General features: G+C 37.1%; 2 protein-coding genes across 6 annotated transcripts in view; one reads left to right on the top strand and one right to left on the bottom strand.

The window, feature by feature from the left end:
• pde1a (phosphodiesterase 1A, calmodulin-dependent) overlaps positions 1 to 2,114 on the top strand; it is a 70,073-nt gene extending 67,959 nt beyond the window's left edge. For all 3 annotated transcript variants that reach the window (XM_056755536.1, XM_056755537.1, XM_056755538.1), the window contains one exon: positions 185 to 2,114. In XM_056755536.1, coding sequence (XP_056611514.1) covers positions 185 to 456 — 272 coding nt within the window. In that variant the 3' untranslated portion in view covers positions 457 to 2,114. The remainder of the gene's footprint in view (positions 1 to 184) is intronic.
• Positions 2,115 to 2,805: 691 nt separating this feature from the next.
• ppp1r1c (protein phosphatase 1, regulatory (inhibitor) subunit 1C) lies at positions 2,806 to 21,492 on the bottom strand. 3 transcript variants are annotated; one of them, XM_056755542.1, is made up of 7 exons: positions 21,275 to 21,484; positions 20,978 to 21,157; positions 19,195 to 19,255; positions 13,603 to 13,637; positions 13,199 to 13,265; positions 5,414 to 5,569; positions 2,806 to 3,900 (listed from the first exon to the last, which is right to left on the bottom strand). In XM_056755542.1, the coding sequence occupies exons 2-7, from the start codon at positions 21,056 to 21,058 to the stop codon at positions 3,806 to 3,808; spliced, it is 495 nt and encodes a 164-aa protein (XP_056611520.1). In that variant the 5' UTR covers positions 21,059 to 21,157; positions 21,275 to 21,484; the 3' UTR covers positions 2,806 to 3,805. The 3 variants fall into 3 exon arrangements, with proteins under 3 accessions (XP_056611520.1, XP_056611519.1, XP_056611517.1); XM_056755541.1 differs by lacking the exons at positions 2,806 to 3,900; positions 5,414 to 5,569 and adding exons at positions 6,001 to 6,489; positions 7,380 to 7,571 and having other exon boundaries at positions 20,978 to 21,160; positions 21,275 to 21,492; XM_056755539.1 differs by lacking the exons at positions 2,806 to 3,900; positions 5,414 to 5,569 and adding exons at positions 6,001 to 6,489; positions 7,380 to 7,571 and having other exon boundaries at positions 21,275 to 21,491.
• Between the last annotated feature and the right edge of the window lie 1,987 nt (positions 21,493 to 23,479).

Raw genomic sequence — 23,479 nt, 5'->3', positions numbered from 1 at the left:
TTTCACCACAAAGAACCTTTTGTGAAACAGAAAGGTTCTTCGATGCCATGCCTTTTTGGTTCCTTTACATCTAAGCACCTTTTACGCACCTTTTTTTAAGAGTGAACATGAAGTGTATCAGTCAATAATTGCAACCAGACTAAACTGTCAACACTGATGATCTCACTTCCTGTTTTATCCGTAGAGTTGGCCAATAAGGAACACGAGAGGATCTCGGAACAGGAAGAGACGCCCATGAGGAACGCACAGCTCACGCTGTCCCACAGCAGTCCGGCCAGAGGGAGTCACGATTCTGAGTCGAAGTCCCTGAACGAACTCAACAATACAGACTCGACTCACTCTTCACAAGACTCTTTGGATCTTCAGAGTTCCCATTCCCCTACGGAGGGACAGGGCGAAGGTTCCCCCGAGGACCACAGCTCAGAAACTCTGCCTTGGAACGGTAAAACCGCCTGACGCCACAACGTCAGCGTCAAGTTGAATGTTTATAACGCGGCCTCCGCTGTGTTTTAATTCACAAGGACGATGTACATAGCATTGTCCTCATTGTATTGTAATGCTGTCATGATCTTGGACGAATGGAACGTCCACGGTGCAACGCCGTGCATCAGTATGGAGATGGTAGTGTGCAGTGTTGTCATGGCGACTGTGTTTTCGCAGGAGACGGCCCTCTACCAGCCCCTGGGGAGGATTTAGCGAGTCCCAGAATCGCAACGCTATATATCTGTTTCCCGGGCTTTTTTCCGTTTGTTCGATTAGTTTAATTTTTTGTAAATTGTTTTTCGTAGACTGTGTCGTTATTTATTAAAGATTACGCAGCTACACTTTGCATCACAATTAGTTTTGTATTATCTCGATACGGTCATGCTTTTTACGACCATTAGGCCAGAGAACTGGCAGGAGATCAGGAATATTTGACTGCGTTTTCTGGCACCCGTGTCTATGTAGACGTATGAATGTTATTAACTACGGTTTCCAGAACAATCTGTAAAGAGAGGTTTTTATTGTAAGACACGTGTTGTATGTGCAGAAGTAAAATTTGAGAATAACATGCTACCAGTTGAATAATGAGCCATCAGTCCCATCAGTCATATTCTCCAAATGAACAGAATGTCCCTTTAAATATATATAACATATTACTGTATAGCACAGGACAGTGTCTAAAATGTTGTATTCAATATCGGCCAAAAGTTTAGGGTGACTTACTCTTTTTAATTTACTTCTTTTTTCACTTTTCAATAACAATTTAACTTACTAAAAAATTCAACAAATCCCAACGATTAAAATCTTTAGCCAAGAATTTACATTTACATTTACATTTAGGCATTTGGCAGACGCTTTTATCCAAAGCGACTTACATTGCTTTATCCTATACATTTTACATAGGTATTTGCAATCCCCTGTGATCGAACCCACAACCTTGCGTTGTTAAAGCAACGCTCTTACCACTTAGCTACAGGAAAGTTAAACATTTTAAAATAAAAGATTTTAAGATCCTGAAACATTTGAGTGAAATGATCCAAAACTTTTGATCTGTAGGATATATACAGCGGTGGCTGTGTTCAGAAGGAAAACTAGCTTGCTTACTTAATACTGTGTTTTTATTCTGTTTAATATCTACTATTTTTAATAGTAAGTGAACAGGAAGCATTATGCAACAATAACGTTTCAAACAGTAGTAGTCATGACCTCATGCTGTCAACACGTGGGTGCATCATGTTATTATCACCTTGGAAACCAAAACGGTTCGGACTTTGTAATCCATTGTGTGTAAAAATGTCTTAGCCATCAAGAACAAGATGTTACAGTAAAAATCACAGCGTCCGGTTGATTTGTCTTGCTAAAAATAGAAAGTGAAGTTGAGCGCATTGCATTGTGGGATACAGTGTGCTCTGTACTGCACGTTTAACAAATGTAGAATGTTTTCCATTCATATTTTGTGTAGTATACCTAGTAAGAGTGCTTTTTCTGAACGTAGCTCTTTTCACACTGTTCGTTCTCAGAACACCTTCATGAGGTAATATGCTACCACTGTATCATGTTTTATAAAGTTTATGTGAAATACTGATCGATTTTTGCATTATATATGACATAAACTGCAAAAATAAGCATTATTCTTGTCAATTCTTTCAAGATCTGAAGTTTTGCGCACGCACACAATAATAATGACTGAAAGCATTTGGTAGCTGGTAAGTTTATTAAACAGAAAAACATCACTTAAAAATAATAGCCCAAAATCTGTTTTAGAAAATATTTTGCATAAAGAAATGTATGCTTATTCTTAGGACCCACATTTTTTTGCATTGACATTTTTATGAAAATTACGCTTAAAATATTTATTGTTACAGTAATCGAATTGATCCTACTAAAAAAAAACTTCCATTAAACATTTAAATTCAGTTAAACAAGTATCGCTGTGATATGTAAATAAGTGCAACTGAAATTTCTCACATTACAGTAAATATATATTTTTAAAAGCATAGCATTAAATGGCAAACATAAAACCAAAGGTGTATTGTTTTAAAAAATAAGCATGAATCTTTAGTTATACTTTTGATTTTGGGGTGAAATATTGAATGCACAGATGAACAACAAAAAAGTTTCTTTCTGTCTGTGACTGCAATAAATAGTATGTTTTAAAGAGCTCTAGATCTGCTCAAAAATTCACTGTGACCTTGTAAAAACACAGTATCTTGACGGATGATCATTAAAAAAATGGGTGAATGTCAAAGAGGATCTAAAGTAACATTTATCATGTGAATATGTAACATGTTTTAACGCTATGTATGATGCCCACATTTTATAAACCCGGTAAAGACTGTCAGCTGTACAACAGCCATGTGGGACTTCAGAGTCACGTCTGCATATGAAACACACAGCCATAAGATAACTACAAAAATATTGCTTTTGTGAGAGGTTTTAATAAAGCTTCAAGCTCTTTTCACACGAAGGATGTGATTGGCTTCGCAATTCTTTTATATGAAGTTTATTTAACCAAGTTCAGGAGGAGCATGATCATGTTATCCAACCAATCAGCACGGAGAAGACGTTATATATAAAGCCGTTCCGCGACTCTGTCTCTACTGGCATCTATCCCAGTAAAAGGGTTCTGGCCAAAATTCGGAGCTCGGAGCCCTCCCCTCGGACACCACGCCAAATATGCATTATTTCATGAGACTACATGTTAATGCAAACTCATTTGTATCATTATTTATGCACAATAAACTAAGTTCATAGAAAACACTGAAGAACCAAAACGCAATGAAACACATCAACAGAATCAGAGTAAATATGAAATAATAATAAAGAGCGGGAACAAAAAGTCTAAGACCACTGGAGAAAACTCATTTTACTACTTTAATACAATATAATATTATCAGTGTAACAATTAGAGTGAAAAGTTGAATTGAAAAGTATTGTAGTACTGGTATGTTACTTTTTTGCTTTGAGCTTTCCTGACAACTTGAGCTGCGGCTGAAAATGTGACTATGAAACATGGCCAATATCACAAGCTTTATCGGTATCAGAATATCACATTGAAACTTTTTTTAAATGGCCTAATCATTAACATATTTCAGGTTTAATGGGGAGAAATGTTTTTTCGTGTGGTCTCACACCTTTGTACCCCACATCATTTTGGAGTGAAATAACTGCATTTACTGTAGAGACATTTCACCTGCAAACAATTCCAACATTCATGTAACGAAAAAACATCTTACTTCAAAATCGTGACAATGTGTAATAAAATAGCTTGAACACAACACTATGAATGGCGTCACCTCGCTGTGTAATCTATCACCCAGCGTTACTCCCTCAAACTGTCTTTTAGTTCATCACCGGTCTCCTCGTCCTCTTGGAAAGATGAGGAAGAATCTGTCTGGTTTTTCAGCAACTTCACTCCTGTAAAAAGCACAGATTTGAGCAAGAGATACATTTCCTACATTATAAACTACAGCAGCTTGTAGGGACGCACCGATATATCGGCCAATATTGGATTAATTAAACATCGCAATAGCGTGAAAAGAGAAGATATATTAGGTTTATTAGGGCCCTTTGAGTTCCGTGAATCGGGAAAACACGGATGGAAAGTGGCAACCATGCTTATGAAATTCCAATAGTGCTATGAATAGCGCTTATAATTATTCAGCTGCTGTTTAAATATGCAATCTGCTTGTTCTACATGTGAACGAGTGGTGTGGTTTTGTCTAACTTACTGTAGTGAACTTTTTAGCATCTGGTTGACGCGAACACATAAACTGACTGAGCGCTGTTCTAAAAGAGTTTACCTCAGGCGCATTTTACCATTTCATTTGAGTGAAGATGCTGTCAAACTTTGCGGCAAGACGTCAAGATTAAAGTCCGTCGTCAAAATAAACATCATAACAAACCTGCTACTAAAAATGTACAAAACTAGTAATTAAATGTAAGTATACTTAAAACAGAAAAAGAAAAAAATAAGACTTAAGAAACTTGTTCATATTAACATAGTTGTACACCACAAAAGAAAAGAAAGCACAGAATCCAGAAAAATAAAAACGGAAAAACGGAATTTGGGAAAATGATCTAACGAATTTCATAGGACCCTGGTTTATTAATTAACTGCATGGAGGCAATGAGTTGGATGTCTGAATATCCTTTTTTCTTCTCTGAGCAAAATAATTAATGTAAATAGTAACAACACAGACTTTATTTAAATATATTAAAGAAATTATCCATTTTAAGGTAACGTTTTTAATAAAATAATTATTGGATAGCAAAAATAACCTCTGAAGATTGTCATGTTGTCTTATTGTATTTCCTATCTTACGTTTAGGCACATTTACAGTTGTGCCTCTCTTAAAATGTTAAATTGATCCAATTCATGTTCAGTAAAATAAATTGAATGCAGAAAAACTAGCTAGTTAAATTTGGTCATCATCTACTCACCCTCAAGTTGTTCCAAACCAAATTAAGGAAAGCAAACCGTTCTGGGGCTCCTTTGACTACCACTGTCGTTTTTCCTACAATTGTAGTCAATGATGAAAAAATATGTATACAAGTTTGGAACGATTTGGGGGAGGTAGTTCATGACACAATCTTCATTTTTTGGTGAACTGTACCTTTATAAACAGGGACAAAATCATAGATATGTATAATGTAGATGCAACCACTCCAGACACGTCAAGCATCCGTCACTTTGGAACGGTCCACCTTTTGATTCAATCGTCCCTCCCAGTAAAAATACGGTTGCAGATGCCAGTCAACTTAGTCTCGAGTACTCACGGACCAGCTTGGACTCATTCAATATGGTGGGCAGTTTGCGTACATCAATGCTTAAAAATACATTTTCACATTTAAAGTTACTTCAACTTCAAAAGTGTTGTAACTTCACCTGTTTCTGTGGTGGTGATATGTGCTTAAGATTTGGTCCTACCTGGTATGAAGGGCGGCTGGTGCTGGTAGGGTGTATCTTTACGTCGGGGCAACATGTCTCCAGGTTCTTCTGACAGCGTGTCGAGTTGTTTTTGAGAGAGTCTGGGTGGATGGTGGCTCTCTCTCTCCTCTTGCTGGTTATCACTGTTCTCTCTACCTGCAGGATGAGTGAAACATGAATCCCAGCATGCACCAGTCAGTCTCACAGCCGCTAAAGGACCCGATTTACCCTTTTGGGACCATTCGACAAGAGACTAGATCAAAGACATTCAAACGTTGATCTGGAGGATATACATTATTATAACACATATGAGGTCTTTTCTTGAAAAGAGAAGTGTGAAATTTCCACTAGTATGAAAAAGGATTTACGCAAAAATAAACTGATCGATCAAAACAAACCGTTGGCTATACTTATATACTTTACAACCACATAAACATAAACAAACATATTGCAGCGAAATGTAACATGACACATTTCAATCTTACAAGCGTTATAAAGCAGATTACATGTCGTGTGGCACATTTATATACTGTAGATTTGTCAGAGAAGACAAGTATTGGTAGATAAACAGAACCCACTCAACACTATTTACATCATTCCGTGTTTTTTTATTTCAAGCTCCAAAAATTGTGTAATTGATTTGTTTATTCGTCTCTACTTTTACAAACTCAAAACCCACATGGAAATTCATACAACTGATTTGAAAGTGATAAAAATACGCTGTCTGCAATTCTGATGCCACTGATACACATTGGACATTTTTCAAACGCCATTTAAAAAATTGTTAAACAAACCACTTCAGTACAGAATTGAAAGAGAAGAACAAGCATTACTTTTTACACAAGTAAAGTGAGATAAAAAGAAGCCGCGTCGCTGTGGACGGCAGAAAGAGATGAGAAATATAATGTGTGTATTTGGAGGAAGAGCATCTTCTTATTTAGAGTCCAGAGAGTGGGGGGCAGTAAATGTGTGAAGGGGGTCTACGGTGTGCCAGGTACATGATAACGGCTATCGAGAGATAGACGAAGGGCTGCTCAAGGTTTTCTGCTCGCTTCCTGTGTTGTCTGCTGTTTCTCCTGCATATGAATATATAAAGCAATGGCAATAATAATGTTGAAAATAATTTGGGGGAAAAGGAATGAGAATTCGAAAAGAAAGTGGAGGAGAGACAGAGACAGAAAATTCTTGTCAGTTACAGCAGATCTTCAGTCCAAGAAATTAGTTTTCTACATCTCTTAGTTGTGAAACCTTTAAGCTAGATACTCATGCACATGATATATTGTGAATAGAGAAATTAATTAAATCAATAAATTAACATTAATTGTACTGATTTATTTGAAAATAAATCAAAAAGGACATGCGCTATCTATTGTGTAATAGCAATTATTGTTAAAACATTTCATAATAGTCATTTCTCAAAACCATTCCTCATTAAAATCTGATTTTTTTACACATTACACATAAATGTTGGTTTAAACGCTGTAACGTGTATTTTGGAACGACTGATAATTCAGAAAAGATTTGTTTAGAAGTAGATACAGTCAAGTAATGATTGTGTTTTCTTAAAAAAAGGACACAATTATTATCGCTTATAATGATTAATAAAATAATTATCAAAATCTTAAGTTTAATATTTAGGCATACTAATATTTAATACGTTCAATATATATGTAATATATACATATATAATATATTAAATATATTAGTGTATTTAAATAACTGTCTATGAAAGAAACTACTGGTATCCGACTCGTTGTGTATTTAATATGATATGTTAATATAATTGTTTGTACATACATAAAATTTTGTACTTCATTTTGGACTCTCCATAATATTCTGCAGTTTCTTTGTTGGTCTTAATCTGTTGTTCTTCCACATACAGTATTTTAGGGGTCGTACTCTCCAAGCTGTACTGTTCAAAAGAACTGTGTTATCACTCCGCCTCCCAGTATTGTTCTGAACTTACCCCCAGCCCCACTGTTCCCCGGCTGCCCCTCAGAACTGACATTAGACTCATTGCCATTGGGCTCTGAACTGCTGTGAGCTGCGTTGGCATAATGCTGTGCTGTGATTGGACTGGGCGTGTCTGGGCTGTCAGAGAGCCCTGCCTCCTGCTGCTCCTGCCTCTGAAAGTGCTGCTCCACCACCAGCTGCAGCTCTGCACTCAACACAGGACACACAGCACAGCGCCACACAGTGGACACAGGCTATCAGCACAGGGGAAAGGGCGTGCAGTGTGTATGAGGACACCTCAGTGGCCCGTCCAAATGTATGAAGCAAATGAAAATGAATGATTTATGAGATGCACATTCTGAATGATCCATCAAATAAACCACGGTTTTATTATAGTAAAAGTGTAGTAATCATGTTTAATGCCACAAAATTTCATTTCAATAAATATCATGGGTAATATATAGTTATTGCAGTAAGACAATGTAAATGTGTGGTTGCAATGCTTTGACTACGGTAAACTATGGTTACTGTAGTAAAAGCATAATTCATTTTAATATGGGGTATATTCAGCGAAATTCCAGATTATGTACAATGTTGAAAAACATTTATTTTACGAATGAATTTTAAAATACGCACAATATAGATGCTAGAGGTACTTCTCTATATTTTTGCTTTTAGGTGATAGTTCATATAAAAATGAATATCTATCTATATTTGCACCAGATAAACCATTAGGCTTTTTTCATCAACAGCCCAATATTTCTGTGTGATTTATCAGAGTAGAGAGCTCTAATGTGTTGTAAACTGATTTAGGATCTCTCTGTCTCATGAAGAGTTCTTGGAGCATCTTACAGTAAGAGCTGTCTGACTGTCTGATGTGATATTAAACCATTTACCATAATCCGAAACGTGAAAGAGACAAAAATGAAAAAAGAATAACAATTTTAATCCAAGTCAAATGAAAATGATCACAAACTCTTAAAAATAAACCATGGTTTTATTATACTGAAAGAAGTAACCATGATTATATTTGGATTATATAACCACAGTTTTATTAAAAATATCATGGTTAAACTATGGTGACTGTGGTGAGACTAGGGCTGTTAAACGATTAATCCTGATTAATCGCATCCAAAGTAAAAGATTATGTTTACATAACATATGTATGTCTACTCTGCATATTCATTTTGTATTATAAAAATATGCACATTCATGTATAAAAAATATAAAAATCAATAAATGTTTATAGATCATTTCAATTATATATGAATATAAATAAATACATGTAAATATTTCCTAAACTTATATATATATACAGTAAACCTGTGTGTGTGTGTGTGTGTATATATGTATGTGTCCGCATAAATACAACATCAATATGCACTTACACAGACATACTGTATATAATGTAAACACAAACTTTTCTTCTGGATGCGGTGAGTTAATTTGTTATTTATCTTAGTTTTCATGATGAAAGAACATGCAAAAAAGTTTTCAGTTTTTTTTCTATGGTTGTATTGCAAATGCAATAAAAATACAGTACACAAACTTTACCATGGTTTATTTTCATAAGGGAAGGCATGCTCATCTAATGGAAATTGAGCAATATTAAATCAGATTCTTCCAAATACATCAACTACACTACTAACAAGTGCTCACTCTTCACAAACTATACACAGCAGTTTTACTCTGGAAAGAGTTCAGCACACCAATTAAACCGAGTAGGTATTCACAGCATTTCCCACAAAACTTTTACACTCTTTGGCTATATGATCAAGTCTTTACACAATTGAACTTGTCTGAAACTATCAAGCCTCGGCCACATCTGGTAGTTTAGCATGCTAAAACTCGTTCTGTGTCATGATGGTCAGAAGGATGCTGAGTGTTTGTTCAAAACGGCAGGCTGTCCATTTAAAGTCGTCTTTCTAGAATGATGTATCATCCCTCCTCACTCCACTACAATCAATAGCTCAGGCTAATGTGAATTTAGCACATATGTGCCAGGAAATGGCCTTGCCTATGAGCCAGTGAGGGATGCTCCACCCCTCTCTATCTCTTTCGCTCTCTCTCTCTCACTCTCTCTCTCCCTCTCTCTCACTCTCTCTCTCGCTCTCTCTCTCTCACTCTCTCTATCTCTCTCACACTTTCGCTCTCTCTCACTCTCTCTCTCTCTCTCTCTCTCACTCTCTCTCTCGCTCTCTCTCTCTCCCCTTTCTCTCTCTCTCTCTCTCTCTCTTTCCCTCTCTCTCTCACTCTCTCTATCTCTTTCAATCTCCTACTCTCTCTTCTCTCTTTCACTCTAACTCTCTCTCTCTTTCTCCATCCCTCTCTCCCAATCCTCGCTCACCCTCTCTCTCTCTCTCTCCCTCTCTCTCTCTTTCACTCTCTCTTTCTCCATGCCTCTCTCTCTCTCTCCCTCTATCTCTTTCACTCTAACAATCTCTCTAGCTCTTCTCCATTGCTCTCTCCCAATCCCCTCTCTCTCTCTTTCTCTCTCTCTCTCTCTCTCTCTCTCTCTCACTCTCTCTCTCTGTCACTCTAACTCTCTCTCTCTCTCTCTGTCTCTCTCTTTCTCCATCCCACTCTCCCAATCCCTCCCTCTCTCTCTCTCTCCATCTCTCTCTCTCTTCTCTCTTCTCTCTCTCTCTCTCTTTCACTCTTTTTTTCTCTCTCTCCCACCCCCATTTCATCTACGCCAACATTGCACGTGAACTGATGTATAGAGAGAGGATGAAGATTCTCGTCTGGTACTAGCAAATCTCCTTAAGGAAAGTCTCCGCACTCAGTGCATTTGCAACACCACCAGGCAGTTATTTCAAGTCCTGTCTACATCAGGAGGACAGATATCTTTAAAACTGCTTCGTACAAATGAATAAATGTAAAAATGCTTAATTTTTACATTATGTTTTCATGGTTCCTCTCAATACTCTGAAAGAACTGCGTCCCGAGAGGATCATCATTCATCTTTTAAGGCTCTTTTGACTCGAAGGTGAACATTTCTGTTCAGTAAGTTCAGTTACTATTTTAAAGGGATAGTTCATGCAGAAATTAAAAACCTGTCAGAATTTACTCACACATTCCTCGTTCCAAACCTGTTTGACTTTATCTCTTCTGCAGAACACAAAAGAAAATATTTTGAAGAATGTTGGTAACCAAACAACACCGCCCCCCCTATACTCCCACTGTATGGACACAAACCTGAGGCATTTCTCAAAATAACGTATTTTGTGTTCTGCTAGTCAAATAAAGTCATGCAGGTTTGAAATGACGTACATAATGACAGAATGTTTCGTGAACTACCACTTTAAATACAGACATCCCATCAATGGACAATAACAGCCTCTTGTTTATTGTCTGTGTTGTTTTGCACCAGCTTGTCTAAAAATAAATGATATACAGTTGTGTATATATATGTGCCGAGCTAATGCTCCTCTCCACCAGCCTCCAGCTTATCTTAAATTCAAAGTTGTTTGCTTACTAAAAACACTCCAAAATCTCCATAAATAATTCATATAATCACTGCAGCTAAAACCAAGAAGGGGAACACACAAATCCAGCTTAAAAATCCATGGTTATAAAACAAAAGTACAAATGATGAAATAAATACACACAAGATCTGAAATAAAAGTGTTCAGTAGAAAGCCCTGTATTGATCCAACATTTGTTTACTATTCATGTATAGTTTTTTTTTTGAGGATCTATTGACATAAATGCAATATATATATATATATATATATATATATATATATATATATATATATATACCTTAAATAATCAAGCATTATGTTTTTATTACCTTTGATCTATTTCTATCTACATACACCGCGGGTCATCTTATATTGAATTCACATGTCGTTTCTACAGTAGCCCTAAACGGACAAACTGCTCTACAGAGCGCATTTCGTAAATATGTTATCTCTTTAAGCAAAGAAGCGAAAGCGTATCTAGATTTTAGTTTTGTGTCAGCCACCGTAGTGCTTTGAAAGGGAGGAGTGGTGTGAGCCGTTGGTTGCAATTCGCAACCTTACCACTAGATGCTGCTAAATTTCATATTGCCATTTAATTGATGTTCACAATAGACAAGTTTTCCAAATGGTTCAAAACAGACAAAAAAACTGTGGATGACAAAACCTGTCAAAGGTTTGCACACACCTACAGTACTATTAATAATCATCTTCACTATTTTGCCCATTTTTGACTAAAATGAAAGCTTCAGAAATGGGAATTATGTATCAATGCAGCACTGAACACACTGGCCAACTTCATGAGAAAAAAAACTGTTTTGAAATAGTTATATCATTTACATACACGTATTATAAAATAGTCATATCACTTATTTAATGTCTACAAAACTAGTTTCAAGCATTTAAGCAAAAGTTCATTGCTACGGTAAGTGCGTTCAAACTTTTGACCAGTAGTGTACAATGTACATAGTGTGCATGTATGTGGGTGGGACTGCATTAATTTTAGCCACGGATCTATAACCAAGAACAGTGTGCGTAGTCTGTTGAGTGGGCTGAACGTGTGGGTCAGTGTCTGAAAAATGTGTATGAATGTTAATGGAGAAGATGGTACTCTAGATGATACACCCAAATGGCACTGATGAGTCATTCCTAGTATGCAGTACATTTTCATGCCCCCAGCCTATGTTTCTTAATACAGTATCGCTGTTGAATGGAAACCAATCTCCATATTATGTGAACTTTCAAATATCTTTTCATGCTTTTCCATTTTATCATATTATGTAAATATGTAGCCAATAAAAGGTATTAAAAAGAGCTCGCCAGGTTTTACAACAACCTATTATTTAATAAATAGTGTCTTTTTCCTAAAAAGATTGAGGATTCAATGTTTCTGCCCGATAGCAATTATATGTTGGAAAAGCATTAAACCTACAATCGGTGAAGACTTCAATCATGTTAGATAGAAATGTTATATTTTCATATTTTATATATCTAATTATTCTATACTTTAAAAAATATATATAACTTTATCTTGTTAAAGTGATAGTTCCCCCAAAAATAAAAACAATGTCATCATTTACTCTCACTGTGGTCATTTCAAACCTATATTAGTTTGTTCTGAGGAACACAAAAGAAGATATTTTGAAGAATGGCACCCATTCCCTTGCATTGGGTTTGTCTACATACAAAAGAAGTGAATAGGGTCCAGTGCTGTTCGGTAACTGACTTTCTTCAAAATATCTTCTTTTGTGTTCTAGGGAAGGCAGGAAGTCTTACAGGTTCGAAATGACAGCAGGAAAGAGGAAATGATGACAGAATGATGTCACTTTAAGCTTTTTTCGTATTACTTCAACAAAAAGCATTTTTTTTGCTGGGAAAACAACAGCATAAACATAAAACAGTAGGTATTAAAAATGTTTGTTATGAATTTTTATAAGTTCTTTAGTTGTGGGAGATTCTTTGTTTTTTCAACTCTAAGCTATTCCTTGATGTTTAATACATTTACAAAAAATATTTTTTCTTCTAATATTTGTATTATTTAAAAAAAAATCAATGATATCAAAATTACCTTTCAGGTTCTTAAGACTGGTATGTTTTCTAGGCAGTGTGTCAATCATGTAGCAATTAATACAATAAAAAAGGACTAAAAAAATATCTGACAAGATCATATCTCAAAAATCTTAAATATTGCGGGAAATACAACATCCTCGAATCACAACACAAGCATTTACATTTTCTAACCTGACAGACTTTCAAAGGTACTACTTAACAGGAATGACCCATGTGGTAGCATATGGTCACATAAGTGCATGTAGCGCCACATAATTGAATATGCAGATGGTGTAGTTGAGTGGCTGCGAGCTCGTACCTCTCATGGTAGGTGGTGTGTAAACGCTCTGTTTTCTCTGGGCGGGAGACAGCTGGGCGTTCGGGGTCTGGCGTGGACAATGGAAAAGCACAGCGTGAGAGAGGGGGTATCTGATTTCACGCAGACTCTATTTCAGGAGCTTTGCTTCAGCAGGTAATCAATGAGAACTGCATCACAGCTCCATCCATCTCGTACCAAAGCCCTCTGCTGCGCGTCTTAACACAGAGAGCTCTGGACGGCAGAAGCCATAGGCTTAACTTACAGGTCTTCATGTCCACTAAGACAGCTAAATAGAAATATCTTGTGATGTCTGATATGAATGATCAAATCTAACGCTTGTTTAAGTGGCGGGGTTTATCTTGTCTGTGTTTTTGTAGACAGACGGAAAGATTTAGACTACTCACCTCCATCTGACTGCCTGAAGTCTGCCTGTCGTCTCCTAAATAAGAAAAAAAAGCAGAGGGACTTATTGATGCTACATAGGGACGTGTGTCATTGATGTGCCACTGATGTGAATTGCAAAAATTATGAATTTGGAGCTATATCATTTCAGGGCTTCAGGACCAGTTTGTTCATTCAGATTCTATAAACAGTTTTCTTTTATGCAGTATGTGCATAGGACAGAGAGACTAGATCACCACCCACTTCATCTCCATCCTTAGCTGAAGGGTCTGTGATATCTGACTTACTTGACAAAATGCTGGAAAGTTCCTACGAAACTTTCTCAACTGGCAATTTGCGGAGTAAATACTTTCACGATCCGATACTATTTGGAAGGTTGTTCGAAAAAAAATTGTCATTTAAAAACCCAAATCATCAGACTAATCCAAATTGTCCTTGACGGATTGTGTTCACAAACTTTTTTTTAGACGAGAAGATCTTCCACTGCCAGTTTTCTTCTCTGCGAGTGCTCGGTACATTTGTACATATGGTGTGGATCTGCCCTTCTGGGAAACATCTCAAAAGCTCGGTCTAATACATCATCTGGAATCATTCCCTGTAAACCTAATATTTTTGTATTGAATGATAATTCAGTTTTGAAAATGATGTTTAACGGAAAATGAATTTGCTGCGCCAAAAATAATCCTGCAGCGACGTAAGAGCTCGATATGATTTATTAAAACAAAAGCAGGTTTTGAAACAAGATTATTGGAAAACCTATCTATCTACCCATCTATCCATCCATCCATCCATCTATCTACCCATCTATCTATCTATCTATCTATCATCTATCTATCTATCTATCTATCTATCTATCTATCTATCTATCTATCTATCTATCTATCTATCTTTTCTGGAAAAAATGCAAAGAAAATTTTACTTGAAATTTGTAATAAATATTGTTAGTAATTCATAGAATGAAACAAAAATGATAAATTAACCTTAACACAATTTTTATTTTATTTTCAATTTTGTTTGCAGCTGTGTTTTGTCCAATATTATATATATATAAGTATTGTTGTCAACAATTATTTCTAAAATATATACAATAGGTAACATTATGAATCTGCTTTTAAACAAAGTATTTCTTAAAATTGCTGGCATTATTGGTTTGCTGATTTTTTGCTTCCACATAACGCAATAACACATAGTATTAATTGTGGCATAAATACCAAAAGACCTGAGTCCCATGCCGTATACTGAACTAATTCTGAATAGTTTATTAATGCTTTTAAACATAAATAAGGTGCAAAAAAGACTTTAAAAGCCCCTGATTTCTCTTAAATCCACTGAGCATATCTACTCCCTCACCTAACAGCCACTTAAGTCTCTAAATGGAGTCTGAGAAACGCTGGATGATGACCTAAGATCAGATATTAAGTAGAACCACAAGTACACAGTGAACTACAGTAGCCTAAAGAGTTGTGCTTTTATAAGTCCACCGGCTCCACACATGAGGAGCTTAATACAAAGATGTATAGCACAAAACGTCCTGCCAAAGCTAGAGGTTTGGACCGCAAACACTCCAGCAAATTACAACTTTAACCACAGTAACAACTTCTGCCAAGTTTTCTGACAGCAAGCGTTCGTGTGACGTCAGTTCACAAAGCTTCAAAAACGTTCTTCATAAGGGACCAATTTCAAATGTTTTGGATCTGAGAAGAAATGCCAAGCAAACAAAGAGCTGCTTGTTTTGTGAATGCGGCTCTATGTGTTTCCACCTCTTCAAAACGCCCCTGCCATCTACATTCAAAACCAGCAGGAAAAAATAAGCGTTCTAAGCGCAAACCGCAATACTTCAGACACAAGCAAACGTTTAGCCTGGACTGTAAAGAATGATGTCAGTGATACTGCAGTACTGTAATGCCGGTTAATTGGTTTTGCTTAATGGTTATTGGATTTCTTCAGTGTGGGCAACACCGACCATCTTTATGTATTTATTAGATACTGTTCGTGGAAAACTTCAATTTATACACCTGTTGAATTTAAGTATTTTTTAATTCAATTAGAAAGATTTTTGAAGATTTTAGAAGCTTGACGTTACCATTTTATTGCAACTTGTAGCTCAAATAGTAGAGAATTGTGTAAGCAGTGCAAAGGTCATGGATTTAAAAAGAGACCATTTCAAAATTCTTTTCAGTTTTTCTAAATGTACTATTTATAGGTAAAATTATCATTTTGTTTCATTCTAAGTATGTATTTTTTTATTTGCATTTATTTGAAGAAAACAAAACCAGTCAAAATCACAGAAAATATGCTCTGTCTTTTTTCAGACTTCAAATACTGCAAAGTAAATAAGTTCGTATTCATTTTTAAGCAATACAACCGTAGCGTTTGTACATGTATTTAGGAATAGTTTTTTTTCTTTTTTCTTGTGACAACCTTAATTTTTATCACAGTTTTCATGTGTCTTGCTGTCAGTCTTTCACATTGCAGTTGGATGACTTAGTGTCACTCGTGAGGTTTGATTTTGTTGAAATTCAACAGACACTGGACTGAAATGGCCACAATGCATCTAGAAATGCTGATTAAATAAAAATTTGTAGGTTTCAACTTTTGGAGTCAGTTTGGATGAAAGTGTGATGCCTATGCAGATAACATACTTACTTTTTTTCAGATACTTATTTTTTACGTATGCATTAAGTTTTAACAACCTATTGGTTAGAACAAACAGTTCTGAAATAACGCTTCCCAGTTTGATTTAAAGAGCTTTGGTAAGTAAGACAGGCCTGGCAACCGAAAGAAAGGATCATTTTAGTCAGAGGAAGTAAGATCTTATTCATAAGCTCATAACAAGGGTATTTCCTAAAGCAGAACTGGCAGATGGTGGTGCTGGCTTCAGCAAGATGGTTTGCTTGAGCTGTATCATGAAGACCAGCCGTAACTGCCAAGTCATAGTCAACATGGGTATGTACAATGTTCCAGCCAGGATCATTCCAGAATGCACCGGCAGAATCACCAGCCGGACATGAGCTCTGAAGTCCCAAACAGTCAGATGGATAGATGATCCTATCTCAGAGTATCAGTCACCTTTCTGGAGCCACACATGGATGGAGCGCTATTTGTTTCACTGATTTACATTTAGTCATTTAGCAGACGCTTTTATCCAAAGCGACTTACAGATGAGGTAAACAATGGAAGCGATTGGGACAGCATAAGGACAACAAAAAGCATAAGTGCAATCAAAAAAGACTTATATAGCCTACCACAGTATACAGAGCTAAGTAAGAGTAGAAAAGAAAGGTACTGATGTACTTTAAAATCACAGAAGCCTACAAGATGGTCTCAGTTCTCCCCTTTGGAGTATCTATTGAAAAATACAATATTACATACATAACTGTCTTCAGAGGTGTATAAAGACCTAACTTAATGAAGTGTTATGTTTGTATTACCTTATAATGAGCTATTTCTATACACGGCGGGTCCCCTTGCACTGAATTGGCCATGTTGTTTCTACAGTAGCCCTAAACGGACAACTGCTCTACAGAGCATGTTTCGTAAATACGTTATCTCCTTCAGCAAAGAAGCAAAACATGACCATATCTTAGTCCCATGTCAGCCACCGTAGTGCTTCGAAAGGGAGGATTGGAGTGAGCCGTTGGTTGCAATTCGCAACCTCACCACTAGATGCCGCTAACACTGGATCTCCAAAACACAAAAATCTTACACCTCAATTGCGTGAAGATGTGAACCAAAGAATTGCACAAGACTTTAAAATGCTGACACATTTGGTGCCATGTTGCATCATATAATTTGTTTTTACCAAACCTAACTCTTCATCAATAGCACAAGATTGCAAAACAATGACCAACACAAATGGTAATGTCAACGTCCTCAATGAAATCTTGATTATGAACACGTCTTTGCTTGTAGCATAATTCTTGATGATAACTGGCAGCTACTAGATTACAGAGGCTTGATGTGCACTCTTCAATTGTTTCTACATGACTTGAAGAGCTCATTTGTTTTTACAACGAACTACAAATATTTACAGCTCTTGTGTGCATGGGCAGCTGAATTGAAGCATTGAGACGATCATGACAGCTGATGTAAACGGCATCACAATGGCTAATGTGGAAAACTCATCTTTTATGCTTCCTCAAGATAATGTAGATTTAATGGCAAAAATCATCTGATAACAACTACAGTTGAATATGTTGCATTCTAAATGGTGACGGTGAATGTGCGTCATTCAGAATGATATTTACAATGCAAATTTAAGTCCTGAATTTGAATTGATGTAACAAAGTGCATACGCAAACTGCATACTTTTGATCGTGTCGATATTCATATAAGGTTCTGAAAACAATGTTGTGCTGTTGCACCAGTTTGTTTTGATGGCTAGATGGCTTAATTGTTTAAACAGTGTTCATCTTCAGAATATGTCTAATTGGTTGAGTAAATATTTGTCCATATTTCTGACTCTCATTCTACTTCAACATCATGTTGGGTTTGGCCAAGATTTAATTCATTAATTCCAATTCAAGAATTTAGATTTTTCCACCCTGACAGGTTTACACTACAGTCCAGTTATAGAGTACATAAATATGAGCACAGTGACTCTGAATCAGTTTCCCAGATAACCCTGAATTCCACTCACAGATAAATCATATCTGTAGATATTTAAGTCAAGCCTAACACAATAAGAGACCATGTTTCAACAGTCTGGCCATCACATACGCTGACGCCATAGGTGGGTTGTTTATGCTGATAGCAGCTTGTTGACCAATGCCACATTCACAGTGTGTGGTGTTGTGCGGTTCCAACCCAAGGCCAGATTACAGGCATTCGAAAATGACCTCGCCAAACCTCTCATGTTGCACATCTCCTCCCGCACTATCATATAATGATTATACATGAAAATTAGAGAGGGTTTATTTTCATAACAATGAATCTGTAAGCCTGTGGCTTTACATAAACAACATTTCTGTTCAAAACGAAACCTTGAACAGCACGACCAAATGATGCTTTTATTCTGTGAAAGAGAAATGGTTGTAGTCGTAACGCTTTTTTGTTTGCCAAGGTCCAGTGTATGAAATTTCACGTGACTTGCAACCAACGGTGCATGGGACTAAGATATCATCAAATTTTTGCATCTTTGTCGAGGGAAATAACATATATACAGTATGAAATGCAATCTGCAGAGCAGTAGAAACAACATGACAAATTCCATTTAAGGAGACCCGCGGTGTGTGTAAATAGAAATAGCTCGTTCTAAGGTAATAAAAACATTATGCAAGGTCTTTATACACCTCTCAAGACATAGTTATTTATATTATATTGCATTTCTGTCAATAGATCCTCCAAAAAATTACACATTGGTCCTTTAACATGTCCTAGAGTTAGAAGTCTGTGAAATATACATTGAAGGGTCTGTCTCTCTTTACGCAACACGTTTAGTTTTCAAAGAAGATTCTAACCTTTTTTATACACAGAGACGGAGACTCAGAGACTTGTTTACTTCGACTCAACAGACCGTAGCTTGACTAAAAGAAGCATGCTAGTTTGCAATACCCCATAGAGACTCCATGAGTAGGGATTAGGTGTGGTTTTACCTGAAACACTGGGCTCGTTGTAGATCACCAGTGTGGCTGGAGTTGGTCTGCGCTTTCGAATCTTTGGTCAGGAAGAGACAAGAAGAAGGAAAATGGCATTCATAATATTTTCCCTCATTTACATGTATAATGGTACTACCATGGTATGATGCATTGACTAGAAAGCTGTCACGCTCATGTCATTTGAAACCTGTGTGACTTTGTCTTCTGTGGAATACAAAATAAATAATTTTGAGAAATGTCTTGGTGGTTTTGTGCCCGTACAATTGAAGTCAACGGGGGTTGTTTGGCTACCAACGTTCTTCAATATATCTTCTTATCTATTGTGTACAAGAAAGTCAAACAGGTTTGAAATGACACTTGAGTAAATGATGAAAGGTTTTTCTTCTTTGTGTAAACTACTTTAAGTACCTAAATAAATACTGTATATAATATATAAACAAGTATATTAGCATGAATTAAAATGTGAATCTGAATGATGAATTCATGTCAAGTTAATCATAGACTGTTTAAAGATGCTAAGCAACATAGCAACTTAAAGTGCAGTTACACACACAGCTCATCATCACGACATCATGATATTACACAATATTCCGTTCACTCCGTTTTCTTTAACTTAAGAATATCATGGATCAACCATGGTGCACGTGGTAGTCTTACCATTGTACTTTCTAATGCCAGACGACAATAACAGATGGTGCATGCGTGTAAAACGTCCATCCCGACCGTTTTACCCGACATAACTCTTTGTGTCTCGACATCAATACGATCAATTCCCGGCAGAAGGCTGCCGGGTTTACATCACTTTTACACCTCACAACATGCCTTCTCAGCACATGTGGAACAACATGAAACTGCACACCCAACAATGCTGATGTGTCGCATGCCTGAACCGACATCAGGGTCACATTCAGTGTTTCAGGTTCACTAAAATAGTCACTGTGAAAATAAAGAGCAGACACTGACAGAATACTTACTCAGCACAAGAAAGACCGCCACTGATTGGACAATCCGACAACATCATAAAACCGGTCCTGCACTTAACTTTTATGATATTGTCAGCATCTGATCCAACATCAAACACTTTTACAGCCTGGCATTCAGCCTCGCGGCCGGGGCCATCAATGAGGAGCTTTTACTATAGCCGGCACACAATAAGAACCAATTTTTTGGGATCCATATCTTTAACCATCTATTTTGATGTTTACATTAAGGGATTTAAAAGCGATACGTAATAAAAGATAACATTGTGAATGTGCCACTTTCTGATGCCAATAATAGTTGTCGTGAATACTTTTGGAGAGCTCAGGTGCCCTGCGGTGTGGCAATACGCTCTTCATTTTAAGCATTGTTTACCAAACGATTTATCATTAGTTCTTTTACAGAATTGTTTGAACTAATACAGAATACAGTATTTGTGTTCAGCATCTTTAAAATTAAGTAGCGCGTTCAAAAATAGGTTTTCATTTGAATAAATCGTAAATATGAGCCGCCATAAGATCAAAGTAAAGATGTTACACATTACACATTCATATAAATATGAAGCTAAACTCTAAAGTCAGTAAATACAATATGCGCCAGCAATGACCTACATAAAGAGACTGCAATTATATATTTACACAGCACAAGCACTGCAGAGCCCATCATCTATGACATCATATCATAAAACTGATTTTGGCAGCAATCTGAACTCATGTGATGCTTTAAAGAACTCCCGTGGGACCCAAAGACCACCACAGGCCGGTCTCCATTAGGCACAATGTAATAAAAGACCTCTACTTACATGCTCAGCTGCTTGGGGATCCAGCTGGCTCTGAAAGAGTGGCACGGAAAACTGAATCTTCTTAGGACTGTTCGGCTCCATGTCGAGAGCGAGCTGATGGAGAGAGATGGAGAAAGACAAACTGGACCCTACTTATCCGACCCTGCAATTTCCTCTCGCTCTTGGACGGCCCGCCTTCCCCTACTCCACAGAACGAGCGAGGGAGAGAGAGAGAGAGAGAGAGAGAGAGAGAGAGAGTCACAGAGACGCAGACAACACAACAGACACTTCTATGCGCATCTGTGTTGTCCCACTCACTTCTCTGCGGTCCGGTGTCCCATAAAAACACGCTGAAGCGGAGATGTCCTTCCGTTCGCGCCCGTGCGCCTCCGACTGCGGGTGCGGGTGTGTGATCCGGGACGCGCTCGGATCGGCACTGTGCGTTCTGCCTGCTGTCTCACTATCATTAGCAACACTGAGAGCAATGCCATATAAGCCTCCGTCGGGACCTGCTGATGCTCTCTACATTATTTATGAAACTGATTCAGGACGCCGTCGGCAGTTTTCGCATCACATGGCCGGATTGCGTTCAGTGCGCGGCGAGAGGATGTTCTTTATAATGTATAACATGCTCCATCACAGCGGCACTTCATTTATGAATTTTTAATTATTCAGACGGGAATTAATCATTGTCCTGGTGAAGCAGGCGTTTATTTTTAGGCATGGTAAGGGGGTGTTTTATGAACTGAAGGATTTGACATTGAAAGCGTGGGGTGCTTGGGAAACAAACGTTCACTCAATATCGTGCAAAGCATATGAAATATGAAATAATGTATCCACATAATAAACTTTTTTAATAGTTCTCGGGTTCCCAATGAAGAACTTTTAACATCCACAGACCCTTAGCCTACTGTTGCAATAAAGGTTCTTTATGTTCTGCATACTACAAAAATGTAAAGACAATAATGGCTTTGACTGAAAGGTTCTTTTGGGAACTAAAATTGGTTCTTTGCCTTTATTGCATCAGGCAAATGACATTTCCTATGCCCTGCCAAGCTACTCCTCACACAAAGTTGACCTGTCAACATTACATTTAAATTAAAACATGATTTGATTCATTTATTTCTGCGTTTTCTGTAGGCCAACTGAATGTAATTTTCCCATTTTTGACATGCTTTACCATAACTGTGGGGACGTTTTTAAATATAACATCTACATGTACCTACACCCTTAATATCTTAAAGGGAAAATTCAACTAAAAATGAATACTTTGTCATCATTTTCCAAACCTTTATAAAGTCTGCTGAACACAAAGAAAGATATTTGGAAGAATATTTGTAACCAAACAGGTCTTAGGCACTATTGACTTAGAGGAAAACTCCTGGTGGTCAATGGTGGCCCAGAACTACAGTATTTTGCTTTCCAATTCTTCAAAACATCGTCACTGGGATCATCGTTACAAAGAAATGAATACAACTTGAGGGCAAGTAAAGGATGACAGAATTTTCATTTTTGGGTTAAATAATTAAATTATTTCCTCACCTTGTAGGGAATACAATTTAATGCCATCGTTTTGCATGATAAAGAAGGATGAAACTGGTGTAAATTTAGATCAAATGGTTGAAAGTGTGACCGTGTATTGATCCGCACCGTTATCCAGGACAGACGCCACCTATACTCTTTGCTTAGGCCACTGGATATCTGCCAATGAGATAACTGCTATTGATCCACCTGCCTGCTTTGAAATAGGTCATTAGTCTGTGGCCTGTCTGAAACGCAGCCTGAAGAGGACATTTTAAGCTGTTTATGGAAAAAATAATTTGATTTCTTAGAGACGGCAATTATGTAATTTTGAAGTTTCAACATTAGAGGTGAACTGCAAGTATATGCTCAATTTGGTTCTGTATACAGTTATTTGTATAAATCATTTATAACTTTACTTTTTATTCTTTTTGAATGAATAAATTGATTACTTTTCGCTTTGGGCATCACACCATCTAAACAACTCAACAAATCATGTTCTAATATTTCTTTGGTCATACTAGATTAAACAAACAGCATCCGTAAGCACCAGAGAAAGTGTAAACTGGTGTTATTCAACTAGAAAACAACAGAATACAATGACACCGGGGAGTTAAACTCCTGACAGTTCACCCTGTCGACCTCTGGAACAAACTGAACCGCAACACCTAACCCGACTCATGTTTGTGTCCTGGTTATGTACAGGTTGTGGCATCACATCATGATTCTTATCATGGCTGACGGGCAGTTAATATCAGTAAGGAAACGACTGGGGTTTAATGGACATCTCTTGGGAATCCCAGGTACAAAACAGCCACTGTTCAGCCGAGCGAGTCTGACGGTACAGTTACGCAAGGTTTAACAGAAATGTTTTTATTTCTTAACAGCAGAGGTTTGTGTCGTGCAAGTTGCCAAAATTATTGTGAAACAAGCTTTGATGAAAAAGCTACGTGTGGATGCCAGGTGATGTCATCGAACTTACCAAGTTGTCCTGTCCAAGAG

This window comes from Triplophysa dalaica, chromosome 8, assembly GCF_015846415.1.
Source record: "Triplophysa dalaica isolate WHDGS20190420 chromosome 8, ASM1584641v1, whole genome shotgun sequence".
Taxonomy (NCBI): domain Eukaryota; kingdom Metazoa; phylum Chordata; class Actinopteri; order Cypriniformes; family Nemacheilidae; genus Triplophysa; species Triplophysa dalaica.
The sequence above is the reverse complement of the archived record's forward strand: the minus strand, read 5'-3'. Positions and strand labels throughout refer to the sequence as shown.